The sequence below is a fragment of the Gossypium raimondii genome, chromosome 4 (genome assembly GCF_025698545.1).
Source record: "Gossypium raimondii isolate GPD5lz chromosome 4, ASM2569854v1, whole genome shotgun sequence".
NCBI lineage: Eukaryota > Viridiplantae > Streptophyta > Magnoliopsida > Malvales > Malvaceae > Gossypium > Gossypium raimondii.
This window is the reverse complement of record NC_068568.1, coordinates 45116842-45133420: the sequence shown is the minus strand read 5'-3', so window position 1 is coordinate 45133420 and position 16579 is coordinate 45116842. Positions and strand designations below refer to the sequence as shown.

At 32.8% G+C, this 16579-nt stretch overlaps 1 protein-coding gene and 1 long non-coding RNA gene across 2 annotated transcripts; both read left to right on the top strand.

The window, feature by feature from the left end:
- The first annotated feature begins 2121 nt into the window (after nucleotides 1-2121).
- Nucleotides 2122-3493, top strand: LOC105784777 (senescence-specific cysteine protease SAG39). The gene is given in 3 exon segments (XM_052629904.1): nucleotides 2122-2560; nucleotides 2677-2868; nucleotides 2871-3493. Coding segments are annotated over 3 exon segments (1026 nt in total). The 3' UTR covers nucleotides 3266-3493.
- Nucleotides 3494-14266: 10773 nt separating this feature from the next.
- Nucleotides 14267-15665, top strand: LOC105802251 (hypothetical protein). Its single transcript, XR_008195459.1, has 2 exons — nucleotides 14267-15181; nucleotides 15544-15665. It is a non-coding gene; the product is annotated as a hypothetical protein (long non-coding RNA).
- Nucleotides 15666-16579: the final 914 nt, after the last annotated feature.

Below are 16579 nucleotides of genomic sequence, written 5' to 3'. Positions count from 1 at the left end.
TCAAATATTTCCGGATATGTAATCAGTACTTATACATAATAATTATACACTTAACATACACATCATTCAATTTAAACATATAAATATACAAATTAGTTACACGAACTTACCTCAAAAAATGTTCGTGGATTGTAAGCTACTAATCCGTTACTTTTTCTTTTCCTCTATCCAATTCCATACCAGGTCTATCTGGATCTATACGATTAAATTTAGTCCAATTTAATACAATTCATATTCAATTCAGTCTAACACACATCTTTGGAAAAAATTACTATTTTCGCCTATACTTTTAGTTAATTACGATTTTGTCCCTAGGCTTGGAAAATGAAATTCATACGATTTAATTCTTATTCCAAGCCTAGCCGATTTTCATGAATAACAATAGTAGCCCATGTATTCATAAAATTTAGAATTTTTCCATGAATTTTTCATCTTTTCAATTTAGTCCCTAAATCATAATTTCATCAAAATTCTCTTTACAAAAGTTGTTTATCTATCAACAACCTTTCATTTTCTACCATAAAACTTCAAAATTCATACATACTCATCCATGGCAAAACTTTGATGCTTTAATAACTTTGCAAATTAATCCCCAAGATAGCTAGATTAAACTATTTTGACCTCGGAAACATAAAAAATATTAAAAACGGGACAAGAATACATACCTAATTAAGCAAAATAAGCTTGTCTATCTTCAAGCTTCAAAACTACGGTTCCCATGTATTTTATATGGGAAAGATGATGAAAAATGACTTAATTTAATTATTTATTTCATTTATCATCATTATTTTATCATCTTTCTAATTTAACCCTTAATAATTTGCTAAATTCCATTGATGACTAATCATCCTTATCTACTAACTCCTCTAAATGGTCTATTTTTCATATAAGGACCTCAATTTTGAATTCCATAGCTATTTAATCCCTTTAGCTACTAGAATTCAACTTTTGCACTTTGTGAAATTTGGTCTTTTCATCAAATTAAACATATAACCGTAAAATTTCTTAATGAAATTTTCATTACGACATTTCTATCATAATACAAACCATGAAATAATATTAAAATAAATTTTTCTTCGGACTTGGATTTGTGGTCCCGAAACCACTGCTCCAATTTCACCGAAAACGGGTCATTACATAAACTCATTATCTTTTTCCGTTAAACTCGATTACTTTATGGACATTTTAGTCGATTAGACCTCTAATCTTTACCTATAAAAGGGTCATTTTATCCTGCTTTGAAAGGCCAATTAAGAGGCAATAAAATATGTAGGAATTAAAACTAGTGAAATTACTCACTGAGCTAAGCTCAGCAAACGTAGGGAAATGAACTTACGTAAACAAACTTTGGTATTTTTCATTAATTTTTTTCTTTTTACAATTTTTACAGTATCAAGTCGTAATGATCATTGTAATTAGAAACTTTCATTCTAAGCTAATAACTTAAACAATTAACAAGTTTATAAGGTCTGAACCGTTATATATATTATTCGTGCACCAAATTCTTGGCAAATGGAAACAAGCTAACATATATTTTTAATTCACAAATAAATAGTCATATTATATTTTAATTATATTTTTGGGTCATGCTCAAAGGTGATAATCCAACATGGCATTGCACATGTTTTTGGGTGACATGAACGAAACGGCAGGGTGTGGTAGCACTTTTGTTTGGTTTCATTCATGCGAGGGCTTTGAATACAAAATCAGACTCCTCCGGTTTCCCAATTGTATTAATACGATAAACTACAAATTAAGTCTCCAAATAAACTGCACTTGATTTAGATTAATTTATCAAACAATGCTGAGAATGGGTCTTTATCATAGGATGTTGAAGGGCAAGCATATAGACAAGATATGTGTCCTGAAAACACCTCAAATATGCATCGCAACAATTTGGACTTTGGACTATATAGTTTCCAAATTAAGAATACATCACAGTCGGTGTGCCTTATCATTTTTCTAATTATTTATCAAAACAATTATCATAAACAAGACTTTGCAGGGCACGCAGCAGAAAGCCAAGATGGGGAAAGACTTGCACTATATATAAGTCTAGGAATTCATCACATTTGGTGTGCCTCTTCATTTTTCTATTTCATCGCAAACTCTTCCTCCACCATGGCTTCTAAAAACCAGCTGCATCACCATTTCACTTGTTTGGCCTTACTAATCTTCATATTGGGTGTATGTGAAGCCACATCCCGCGCTGCTCTTGAAGATGCTTCCATGTACGAGAGGCATCAGCAATGGATGGTCCAATTCGGACGAGTTTACAAGGACACCAACGAGAGGCAAAAGCGTTTCCAGATTTTCAAACAAAATATGGCACGCATCGACTCTTTCAATGCTGCCAACAACAAGCCGTACAAGCTCGGTGTGAACCAATTTGCAGATCTAACCAACCAAGAGTTCACTGCTTCTCGAAATGGGTTCAAGGGCCATATGTGTTCCAACACGGCTACCACTTTCAAATACGAGAACGCCACCGCATTGCCTTCTACCGTGGATTGGAGAAAGAAAGGAGCTGTTACACCTATCAAGGACCAAGGCCAATGCGGTCTGCTCTAATTTCTTGTTCCCAGAAACATTACTAAAATATTACTATGCTTTCTTCTTTGTCTGTGTTGTGTTCTAACTATGTGTGTGTCTCGATCATGTGATGCTGATATATAGGATGCTGTTGGGCGTTCTCGGCCGTGGCAGCCATGGAAGGGGTTACTAAGCTGACAACAGGAAAGTTAATTTCCTTGTCCGAGCAGGAACTGGTGGACTGTGACACCAAGGGTGAGGATCAAGGCTGCGAAGGTGGTCTAATGGACGATGCATTCCAATTCATCGAGAAGAACAAAGGCCTAACAACCGAATCCATTTACCCTACAAGGGAGTCGATGGCACATGCAATACCAACGAAGAAGCCAACCATGCGGCTAAGATAAATGGGTTTGAAGATGTGCCTGCCAATAGTGAAGATGCATTGCAGAAGGCCGTTGCCAACCAACCCGTTTCAGTTGCCATCGATGCCGGGGGGTTCGACTTCCAGTTCTACTCGGGTGGTGTGTTTACGGGAAGTTGTGGCACCGATCTGGACCACGGAGTGACGGCTGTTGGATATGGAGAGGATGGTGGGACTAAGTATTGGTTGGTGAAGAACTCTTGGGGCAGTAGCTGGGGTGAAGAAGGCTACATTAGGATGCAAAGAGATGTGGATGCAAAGGAAGGCCTTTGTGGCATTGCAATGCAAGCATCCTACCCTACTGCATAAACAGAACTTAAACCATAGTTGCCGTTTCTATAAATTCTCATATTATGAATTTCACACATGCTACTCTACGTGATTGTACTATGAACAATGTAAACACACACTTTGATTGGCATACCCCAGGCCCATTGTCTATATATATAGATGCTACTCCATATGAACGATGTAAATATAGCATACACATATTAAGGAGAACCCCAATGTCTATTAAAAATAGTCTAATAATTTTAAGGGTTGACTTAATTATATTCCAAAATCAAATATATATGAAATATATTTAGGATAAGAATGTAAATGAAATCAAATGATTATATGAAATCAAATGCAAGAGGCAATAAACCCTAGTGTATACTAGGGCATGATGTCGCCCCCTTAGTTCTATTTTAAGTAGAATTTTTATTTTCTATTAAAATATTATTATTTAATTAGACATTATTCAAACAAAACCCTTGTACTATTTCTCTATAAATAGGAACTATGAGTTAACCTACTGACATACACTTTTTGAGCATCGATATTCTATTGAAAAATAGTGGCAATTTAGTTTAAGAATAAATTCAAGTTTTCGCAAGAATACTCATAGTTGTCGGTCTATATAGAGAATTAAATTTCCTACTGAAAAGTAAAACAAAGTTTTCATTCTATGCACTTATTAGATTGCCTTCGCACAAAGCAAAAATATAATTTTGGTTGTATTTTATTATAAATATGATAAGGGCTCGATTTTAAGAAAAAACTTCCATTACGCCTAAAACCACTGTTTTCTAAACTGTTTTTATTAACAAAAATAAGTTCCTTTCATGAACAGATTAGTGCTCTCTATCTCTTGTACATAAAACAATAACTAAGTCCCCAATTTATAAGCATTATTCAACTTTTATAATTGAGTTAGTATGGTTGCCTTGAAACATTGAAATTGGACCCCAATTTGACTTCCTTATTAACGCATGAAATAAATTGAAAGATATCTTCTTCACTTAAACTTGTTCGATGTGGTATTTCTTTAAAAAGAAAAAGATTATACTAGAAGTCCTTTAAAATAATTTGGCTTTACCAACTCTCTTCATCAATCATAATCTCAAAAATTTATGCTTAATATCCTTAGAAAGATGCATAAAGATAATCAAGATAATCGAGTCAAAATATGCCAGCAAAATAAATAAGTTACACTACATCTAGTTGCAAAGTGAGTCGCAACTAACAGTATAACTGACAGGATTAGCAACAATTGTTTTTTTTTTTTTGCACAATAAAATTGATGACAACAATTAAACAGAAGCTATTATTTTAAATAGACATAATAAAAATTTAGCCCTTAATATTTACTCATTTTGTAAATTTGCCCCTAATATTTTTAAGGCCACTTTAGCCCTCAACCTTCAAATTTTAGTCAAATTACTCATTTTTATTGAAAAACTGACGGAACTGTTAAAATTTTAATGGTATTTATGTGGTAACCTACATAGGAGCCTACATGTACTTCAAGTCTCAATTGTTTGGCGGATGTTTTCAAATTTGTTTCATTTTTGGCTCACCTAGCACTTAAGTGGCTAATAATGACACTTTTTTAGTATAATGATAATTTTAGTCTGTAACATTTATATTTTCTGACAATTTGTTCTTAGTTTTATTTAAAACAATAAAATTCTAAAAAATATATTTTTTAAAAAATAAAGATATAAAAATGAAAAAAAGTTATAAAAATATTGTAATTTTAGAAACAAATTATATAAAAAAAATTTTAACTTATACAATTTTTTTTAAAAAAATAGATAAATTATGAAAAAGTTATAAAAAATTATTCAAAATTCCTTTTTTTATGGATTGGAGAAGGTGGAGTTGCATTTGTAGTTTCCATCCTTTAGGCTCGTAATTGGTATATTTAGTTCCAAGCTCATTTGAGTTGCTAGAATTTGGGCGGCAATACATAGTATGCACCTCACTACACCAGAACAGGTTTTTAGCGGCGTTTTTTTAGGCCTTTAGCGGTGCTTTTAAACGTCACTAAAGGAATTTGCGGCGCTTGTGGAAGCGCCACAAAAAATGCCGCTAAGGATACCGCCGCTAACTTTTTGCGGCGCTTACAGAAAAAACGCCGCTAAAGGTCATGTTCTTTAGCGGCGCTTAGAAAAAAAGCCACTAAAGATCGTGTTCTTTAGCGGCGCTTAGGAAAAAAACGCCGCTAAAGAACATGATCTTTAGCGGTGCTTAGAAAAAAAAGCCGCTAAAGATCATGTTCTTTAGCGGCGCTTAGAAAAAAACGCCACTAAAGACCATGATCTTTAGTGGCGCTTGTGCAAAAAACGCCGCTAAAGACCATCATCTTTAGCGGCGCTTGTGAATAAAACGCCGCTAAAAGTAAAGTTCTTTAGCGGCGCTTTATCTACAAACGCCGCTAAAAGTAGTGTGCTTTAGCGGCGCTTATTTCAGAAACGCCACTATATGATATAACTTTTAGCGGCGCTTTTTTTAAAAACGCCACTAATTTTGGGATTTTTTTAAAATAATTTTTTTTTGTTTTTTTCAGCCCTCCTGCAACAACAAAATAAAAGCAACCAAATCTAAACTAACCAAAAACAATAAATTTATATAATATTTCAAATTAAATGACTAAAATAATATTAATATCAATATATAAAAATGAAATCATACTTTTCTTTACAAAAACGTTAAATGTTAAAATGCTTAAAATATTTATGAAACATACATTATGAAGGCGTAAGTTCCGACTGCTGAAACATCTTCATCACCATTTGATGTTGCTGTTGAAGTTCGTCGTACTTTTTGCTCTGCTCTGCTTCTCTCGATGCCGCATCTGCTTGAAGTCGTTGCTGTAGTTCTTCATATTTCTTTTGAACCTCTGCTTCTTTCACTGCTTCTCTCGCTGCGGCCTCTACTTCCCTCGCTGCCGCCTCTGTTTTAAGTTGTTACTGAAGTTCTTCATATTTCGCTTGCATCTGAGCCATCTGGTCTTTTAACCTCTGAACTTCAGCTTGAGATTGACTCCCCGAAGCCATGTATTGGTGCGAGCTAGTTCCAAAATATTGGGTTGGGCTGATAAAAGATCCTTGAAATCGAACCCGACCATACCTTTCTGGACCCAAAACTTCAGTAATAATCCGGTTGTCAATGTCTTCAAGATGAATAGAACTATCACTAGACGCAATCGCTTCGTACTCGGTCTTTTTATCCTTTAGTTTTTCCTAATAAATAAATGACATAGTTAGGAACACAATATATATTAAAAAAAACAAATGCAATATAACAATAGTCGCATTAAAAGCAATAAATTAAACCATTAGTAAAGAAACACTATAAATAACTAAAACAAGTCAAATCGTATTAAGTAAACGTACCATAATTTCACCAGCTTCAAGAGTCATAGTAGATCCATCTTTCTTCTTATGTGTAATTTCAAAAAGTTTAAGGCGTCCAACTTTTTGACCGGACGCCCGTTCCTACAATATAGTAGTAAAAATATTATTTAATAGAAAGTTATACATATTTGAGAATATTAAAAAATTAGAAATACCTCCGCCTCAGCTACACATGCAAAACTTCTTGACCCGGCTGTGTGAGTGAATTTTTGTTGCTGCCGACTGCTTTTTCCAACTCATTCACGATCCTACGTTATAAAATTTTTAGAACGTAAATAGTAAATAGTATAAACCAAAATAATTACAATAGTTTGGAAGTACGTCGTACCTCACCTTTCTTCGATTGCCAAAATCTAACCGCATCTTCCCATTGGTACCTCAACATACCCGGCGGGACATTTTGCAATTTCTCATCGAGGGTTGTTTTTGTCTTATAATAATTTTTCTTCAACGTACTTTTATTGTCTCTCTATCTTTTTCCCAATGCCTTCTTTACATAAGCATCGGAGACCTCTAAAGCAAACCTCGCCTACAAAAAACACAAGTTAATAAAGTAAATATAAATGAAAGTATTTCCCAAGCATTACAGATGACATTAACATTTTGTTACCTTAATATTATCGAGGGCTTGATTTTTGTTGCTATCGGGCATTTCACGCCATGACTCGTAGTTGATAGGCAACATATTCGCATTTCGTGCTAAAATGCCCATGTATCCTGCTAAAAGTCGAGCTTCTGATCCAACTGGCTGACCAAAACTGTTTTTGCATACCTTGACACGCTCGACTGGATCTAACTCGTATAACTCTTTAAGTAGCGTACGTCCTCGACCTCTGCGCGTCCCACCATTTTCAGCTACAAATGGTATATTATAATATAAGAATTTGAAAAATAAATCAACTATAAGTTAACACGCATGTAAATTAAATGTAAAATTACTTTGAACTTCTGTAGGATCCTCATCTGTAATCGGAACATTCGAAGATCCAATTGCTGTCTGTTGTTCAGTACTATTTGTTTCTGTCGAGTTTGGATCATTTTGAACAATGCTTCCCCTTAGAACTTTTCTTCTGGGCATTTTATCTGCAATACACATAAAATAGTTGAAAACTTAATAACTAATTACAACAATAACAGCACATATAAAACAGTTGATATGATATAATGAGACCAAGATATAAATGATGATATTACATATAATTAAACATTCGTAAAATCTTACTACATCATTATTCGTAAAATCTTACTACATCATTATTCGTAAAATCTTACATATAATGATTCCTACATTGATACTACATTATAATCACATCACCCCATCTTTAAAAAGAAATAAGTCACAGCAAACAGCAAATTATTTGGCAATTGGGTGATGAGAAATCATTAGTGGGTTAAAACACGTCAAATTCACACCAAAGAAATAAAACACGTCAAATTCACACCAAAATCTAACCATCATATTCTTCACCTGAAATCATTAGTGGGTTAAAACCATTCTAATTAAATCTGGAAAAGAAAACGGAGGCAATTGGGTGATGAGAAATAATTAATTTGGCAGTTTGTAGCCTTTTATAAACCAAAAACACAAATTGAGTTTTGGCAGAAAGAATTGTGAAGATCCTTGTAAATCAAAGTCTAAAACTTGTTAATCACTCTATTATTCTCCTTCACTCTTATACTTATTTCTCTAGCTATTGAGAATGCATGTCTCATTCATGTCTTCGACAATGTTTTCAATACAACATGGACAGATTCAATTCAAGCCATCGACACCATTGCCTTACCTTTGCCTTGCCTTGTTCTTGTTCTTGTTCTTGCCTTGTTCCAGTTCAAACAAATTCCCCTTTTTTCTTCTGTAAAAGAAAAAGAATGGATGGCGAAGACATGAGTAAAATTCCCCTTAAATTCAAACACAGTTCCAAGACGAGAGACGGCTTACCTATTCCCCATCATCTAATGATTCCCCACAAATTATGTTGTTTAATCGAAACCCTAAAACCCCAAATAACTTAGACTGACCTAAAACCCCAAAAATTTAATCAAAAAAGAACAGAAACGGCTTACCTATTCAATCGACAAATCTCGCAGCTGTGCCCACCGTCTTTCAAGATTGACTCTGACCACCTTTCTTCCCTTTCTATTTTTCGTGATAAGTTTTTACACACTTCTTTCTGTAATTTCGACACTTAGAAAATTTCGAAACCTAATCTCTGCAATTTTGTTAAGGGTTGCTGTAACTGGAGGACGGAGGCAGAGATGTAAGTGAATTTTGTTAAGGGTTGATGTAAGTGAATTTGTCCGCTGACGAAACGGCGCCGTTTAAGTTAAGTTATGTAAGTTTTGCGGCGCTTCCCTATAAGACGCCACAACAGAATCTGATTCCCTAATTCACGGAACGACGCCGTATAATGCAATAATTGTGGCGTTTTTTACTAAAACACCGGTAAAGGATACCTTTTGCAGCGTTTTTATATAGAAACGCCGCTAAAACTCTCATTTTCTTTTTGTCTTACTTTTAAATAATTAATTACCAATCTATTTAACAAATAAATAATTACTAACTTATTTATTTGTTTATTTATTTATACCAATTTTATTTTGGTCCTATATTTACAAATTAAATAATTAATAACTATATATATATATATCCATATATATTCATATATATCCATATATAAGTAAAATAAATCAAATGGACGTTAATTTGGGTTAAATGTTTTGCCGCTTATAACTATTATTAGTTATATTGTATCATTTAACAAGTCTCAAATTATAAATTAACCTTGTAATCTTCATATTAACCATTCAATTTATGTAGCTACGTACATGCATAAAGTGATCACCTACCTATTATACTCAAAACTTATCTTAATATTAAATTTATTCTGGATATATATTTTACAAATATATAAGAACATATATATTTACCTCCAAAATTAATCAATCTAATATTAACCTATTAAAAAACCCTAAACCCCGGCCAAACCCCTAAAACATCTGTAACCTTCACTAAACCCTAAACCCTAATTAACCCTATCCTTAACCCCTAAATTCACGTCTGTAACCCCTAAAGCATAACCTAGCCCCTAAACCCTAAACCATAAATACCAAACCTTAAATTAATATATACCGGCCCGTACTCCTTAGAATACCATGCATCGACCAAAATATTCCCTAAATATTCTTTAATAATAAAAAAATATAGTGAAAATCTATTAAAATATAATAACTTATATATATATATAGTTAAAAATATTGTATAAAGTTGAAATAAGGAAGCAATATTATCTTTATGACAAATTTTCGTATGAAGCTTCGAATGTCCTCTTAACAAATGGATGAAATTTGTTATAATAAACTTGGTACAACAAATTTTGTCTCTAAGTTAATAAAAAATTTTATTATAAAATTTGGTATAGAAAATGCATTTTTTCGATAATAAGTTCGTAAGGATGAGGACACGGTTAAATGGCCTTTAAAGAAACGCGCGTTTAAATTAATTATAGGTCACATTTATGCGCGTTTTGGGTAAAACGCCACTATTGCATGCCTTTTAACGCGCTACGGGAAAAAATGCCACTAAATTTTCAATTACAGAAAGAAACGGTGACGTTTTCACAAAATTGTAGACATATTTGCGGCGTTTTCCCTTAAAACGCCACTAATAGAGTACATCATTCAACTGAAACGACGCCGTTCTGACACAGTTTCAAGAATATTAGCGGCGCTTTCCTATAAAACGCCACAATAGAATCTGATTCCCTAATTCACGGAACGACGCCGTATATTGTAATATTTGTGGCGTTTTTGACTAAAACGCCGCTAAAGGCTATTATATATATATATTAATTATAATATAAACACTACACCAAAATAGGCTTTTAGCGGCGTTTTTAGTGGCGTTTGTATAAAAAACGCCGCTAAAAATCAAGCATTAGCGGCGCTTTTAAAATACCGCCACTAAAGATCGGGTATTAGCGGCACTTTTTAGAAAACGCCGCTAAAAATGAGAATTAGCGGCGTTTTCCAAAAAGCGCCGCAAAAAACCTAAGCCCAACGACGTCGTTTCCTGAGTTTTCGGGGCTTTAGTGGCGTTTTTCAAAAAGTGCCACTAAAGATCTGGTCTTTAGCGGCGTTTTTGGAAAAGCGCCGCTAATGCTCTGGTCTTTAGCGGCGTTTTTGGAAAAGCGCCGCTAATGCTCTGGTCTTTAGCGGCGTTTTTGAGAAAGCGCCGTTAATGCTCTGGTCTTTAGCGGCGTTTTTGGAAAAGCGCCGCTAATGGTCTGGTCTTTAGCGGCGTTTTTGGGAAAGCGCCACTAATGCTCTATTCTTTAGCGGCGCTTTTGTGAAAACGCCGCTAATGCTCGTCTTTAGCGGCGTTTTGTAGAAGTGCCGCTATTACTCTGTCTTTAGCGGCGTTTTTGGGAAAGCGCAAAAATGTATTTTATCTTAATTGGTTTATTTCTAATTGAATATTTAAAATCTTAAAAAATAGTGACACGTAGAAATAATTTGAAATAAAATACATGGAAAAATAAAATACTATTATTTAAAATATTTTTAAAGTTTTTGGGTGCATAATTACTGATTATGTTTTAATGCATATATTAAAAAATTTCTTATATAATCGTAAAAGAGATAGTATTAATTTTAAAATATTAAATTAATTATCATTATAGTTTAGGGTTTTTTGTTTAGGGTATATGATTAATTTAAGATTTAAGGCCGATTTAGGAGTTACTATTTTAAGGTTAATTTAGGGATCAAATGGATTTAGGGATTATGATTTAAGGGCTGAGATTTAAGATTTAGGGGTTTAGGTGTTAGATGTTAGGGGTTAATAGTTAGGGATTTAGGTTTTAGGGGTTTGATGGTTGGGGTTTGATGGTTTAGGGGTTTGTGATTTAGGGTTTAGGGAATAGGGATTAGGGGTTTAAGGTTTAGATTAATTAGTATTTTTTAATTTATATATTAAATAATTGTAAAAGAGATAATATTAATTTTATTATATTAACATTATGATTATAGTTAAGATTTAAGGCCAGTTTAGGATTTACTATTTTAAGGTTTGGGGATTATATATGGATTTAGGGATTATAGATTAGGGATTATGATTTAAGTGTTGGGATTTAAGGTTTAGGGGTTAGGAGTTAGGGGTTAGGGATTAAGAGTTAGGGATTTAGGGTTTTAAGGGTCAAGTTAAGGTTTAGGGTTTAGATTAATTTTTTTAATTTATATATTAAATATATTCTTATATAATTGTAAAAGTGATAATAATAAATTTAATATATTGAAATGGATATATAGGTAATTATTTGATATGGATAAGACCAAATTATAAGAAAAAATACAAAATAAAATGAAATAAAAACTAAAATTTATAATATTATCTAATTCTTTTAAATATTACTTAAAATTTTAATTATTCTTTATGTAAAATTTATATGAAAGATACAATAATTGAATATAAAAATATGAGAGCTTTAGCGTTTTTCAAAAAAAAACACGTTACTATGTATTAAAATTTCTCAAAACGACACTGTTTCAATTGAAGAATTTAAATTTTTAGTACCATGCTTTTTATTAAAACGCATAAAAAATGATTTCACTTGGCCCAAAATTCCCCTGAAACCCCTAATTTCACTTTTAAAATTTCTCCGCCTAGTTGTCTTGCTCCTTCTCTCGTATAAATTTCACTCTTCCTGCTTAATTTATTTCCATTTTGTTTTGAATAAATTTCAATTTCCTTTTTACATTCGCCGCTGCAAGTGCAAATCCAAGGGCTGCCATCTTTCAATTCCAAAAATTTTATTTTTTCTCCTCGTAGATCCTTCTCCAGTTCATTGTTCTTTTTTCATTTTTCATTTCATTTCAGATTTTTTTTTAAAAAATCGTTTTTGAATACTATTTTGGTTCAGTGAGGAAAGTGTCGAGCTTTGTGGTAGTCAGATCTAATGGAACCATGAACTTGGATTTTCATTCTTGGAATTTTTGTGAGTGTTTCTGTATTAGGTTTTAAGAAGCCGAACTAATAGCCTTGCTTAACAGCAAGCACTACATACCAACGCCAGCTGAAGATGGAGACGGAGAACCAGAACCCTTTTCAACTTGATGTGATAAATCTCCTCGCTTTTAACCCTTTTCACAACTTTCCTTCCCTCCCCACTTCCAGGTTTGCCCCTTTTGTTCCTTCCCTCCCCATTTTAGGGAGGTCTTTTATTTCATCTTTAGTGCTGATATATTTTCTCCTTAGTCTGGACTATGTCTTCTTGTCTATTATACCTATTGAACACTTCTATTTTGAAGTAAAATTGTTATAAACAACATGGAGGTTTTATTAAGCAACGAGGGTTATTTCTTCCATTGGCTTGGAGGGCATGAAATTTGTTTGAACTCTTTGAAGTGAATTGTGGTTGCATTTAGCTTTTTTTTTTTAACAAGTATTTGTTTGATTTATGTTTTCCTGAAACTTTGGTACTCTTGTTCGAAGCTAGGATTATAATTTGTTCTTCTTGCTTGGTACTCTTGTTACTCTTTGTTAGTTCGTCACATGATATGTTCTTTTGTCTCGGTTTACTTACGATGGTAGATTAACAGATGATTCCAAGTCTGTCCTCAATATTCAACCCAATTGTTTCTGTTTTCTATAATTATTACGACTAGAAATGTATCTTGATTTATTGTTGATTTATTGTGTTTTTTTTCCTTTTGATTTTTGGTGACTTAATAATAAGGCTTCACAGTTTAATATTGGTAGATCTTTACATTTATGACTAAAGTTAGATATGTTTCAAAGCTAGAAAGTAGAGTTGCAGCAATGGATGAATCTATTGTAAGTTAGATATAGCTCTTATTGTGTTTATTGAAGAAAAAGAATCGCTTAATTCCCATTATTGAGTTTAGAGCCATGGTGTTAGTCTAAGTAGAATGCGAATTCGAATTGAATTATGCAATGGAAAAGCTTTACATATTGTATTATCTAATAATATCTTATTAGAAGAAAATTGGAAAATTCATGTATCTGAATCTAATATCTGCAAGAGTTAAGATTTTAATTTGGTTCGTTAACTTGTTCTTCTTGTTGATGTCAAAATTTGTCTTCATGAGTTTTGAGCTTCCCAAAGATTTCATTGTTAATCGCTCACATTTTCTATTATTTACGCTTGTTGATAATAAGTCGTATCTCCATGTTTTTTTAACTTCCTTATTGCGACTCTACGTAAGAGGAACTATCTTGGGTTACAAGAGGTAATAAGAATTTAACTTTTTTATTGCCGTTATTGTATTTTTATTCATCGGTTTTAAGTCGTTCCTTTTTGTGGAATTAGTGAATTTTCTTAAGGAACTTGAATGTTTAGTTATATGTATGAGAAATTTTAATGAGTTAATGTGCCAAAATGGAGTTGAAGGTTTATTATTATTCATTTTTATTAAAAAAGAACTAAGTCTGGATATAGGAAGAATTGTAGACTTCTGGATTCAAATTTGGGCTTTCTCGGTGCCACCTTGAAAGGATAATTACATGAATTATTTGAGCTAAGCATTGGGTTTTGGAGTTTTCATTTCAGATTTAATTGGTACAAAATTGGGTAAAGAAAATTTATTTGCAGAAGTAAGGTTTTTATTGGCTATGCTCTATATTGATCCATAAATATCTTGGAGTTGCTATTATCAGTTGTCTTTAGTAAAATTCTTAGTTTCGGTTTGGGATGGTTTCCTGTGAGTTTTGGGTACCAAACACTTGAATGTACTAACTAAATACAGTGTCATGTTTGCCTGTTTAGCATTCTCTTGTAAGCACGCTTTATGATTGTTCCTTTCATCTATTAAGTAATGAAGGATTAAGAAATTGCTGGTCTGGCACTGGAGGTCTTATCCTTTATGTTTGGATTTTGGACATGTTATGGTCTTTCTTTAGAATGTCTTGTGCTCCTCTCTTCAGCCTACATCAATTTCCCCATGTGTTCTGTGTGTCAATGGAGTTTAGATACTTCTCAAAGAATAGCTTTTTGTATTATCTCTCTGTATTTATTTTCTTTAACAATTACCTTAACTCTATCTTGCCACACAAAAGCGTCGCACATCAGGATCCTGGAAGATAGTAAGACAGTGGAGCCCCCTACCCACTTAGCTTCTTTTATTGCCCTGCTTTTGTTTCCATCTATCATTGGAACTCTTTAAGTATTTCATGCTATTTCTCTCAAAGAATCTTCCTAAAACATATAGAAAAATATAACCTATTTTCCAATTCCATTCATATAATATAATATGCCTATCGAAACAAGCTAAGAAGAGTTTCTTATTTGGTTAAAGAGCGAATCAGCTTGGTTAAGCATCTAGAGGGAAGCTTGTTGGGTGACTGTGTAGCTTGAATTATTGCAATCATCTACAGTGCTGCAATATTTTGCATATATTGCAAAAATAATCATGAATTACTGCAATTACCTATATTCTTCGTTGGATCAAAATTGTTTTGTTTATTTGCAAAGTTTTGCAGGGGGGATGCGAGTTTATATTTGTGAGCACAATACTTCTCCTCCAGGTAACTGTAAACTTCAACTTATCTTAGACTTTCAATATGTCTTGAGGGAAACATATTCTTTACTTATGTCTTGAATTGATAATGCACTTTTTAATGTATCAGTGTTTAATAGTGATTAAATTGCTATTATAATTTGATTTTAATGTTATATGTTATTGATTTTTGGTTTATACATAAATGCAAGAAAGTAAACATCCAATAGCTTTGTTTATAGCCTCTTATTTTATAATTTGTACATGCATGCAATTATCTGCTTGTTATCTTGTGGATTCCCCAAGATAATAAGAAGAGTGTAAGAAAACTGCTTCGAGATTTGTTCTTATTCACAAGCTAGACAATTTTACTCTTCCATGTATATCCAGAGAGCCAGCACATAAAGATAGACCAACAAAACATACTCATTAGGTCGCTCATGCTTAATAACAATAAGGGTGGTTCCAGTTCAAAGGATGTGAAAGCTGCAGCTGAGGGTCCTAGAAAGAGGCATTGATTTTGTATTATATTTAACTTACCTAGAAAGAGTTAATTGTCTTATCACTCTCTTTAATCCTCATTTCAGGATAGGGATCTGAGCATCCTTTTGTAGCTTCATTCATGGATCAAGATTTAAATTGAGTAAAGGAAATTCATCATGCTATATTTTTCTTATTTCATCTTGAAGGCGTGCTTTGTAATTTATGATTTGAGATGAACAAGGCTCAAATGAAGTTAGTCATAGGTTCTGCACGATCAATGAATGAAAAATATGCCAAGGCTGGAGCTGGAGAAAGCAATTGTAGCTATCAATGGTATTATCAGAATGTGTTATATTTCCTCAACAATGTCTAATTTGAGTTTATAGAAGCAATAAACTCATGTAGTAAACAGTGGATGTAGTAAACCCATTTCAGTCTAATTTCAGAGGGTTTTTGAATTTCCATTTTAGTCTATAAATTTTCAAGTTTATTACTGTACATTTTGAACTTGTGCTTTTTTTTTTTTTTGCAATCAATTAGTTGCACTATTTGAACTTGAAATTTTGAACTTGTAATTTAACAAGATTTTTCAATATTTTGACTAAAAAAATAATTTATTATATGATTAAATACTATCTTTTTGACTAAAAGTATATATTTAATACTAATTAATTTTTTATATTAATAAGGTTTGATTTTAATATTTAATATTTTTAAATGTTTTTTAAAAGAATGGTACTTTTAGCGCCATTTGTAATCAAAGCGTCGCTAAATGTCTTGAGCTATAGCGACGTTTGTGAAAAAAGCGCCGCTAAAGGTCTTGAGCTATAGCGGCGTTTGTGAAAGATGCGTCGCTAAAGGTCCTGATCTATAGCGGCGTTTTTGTAAAAGCGCCGCTAAAGGTCCTGATCTATAGCGGCGTTTTTGTAAAAAGCGCCGCTAA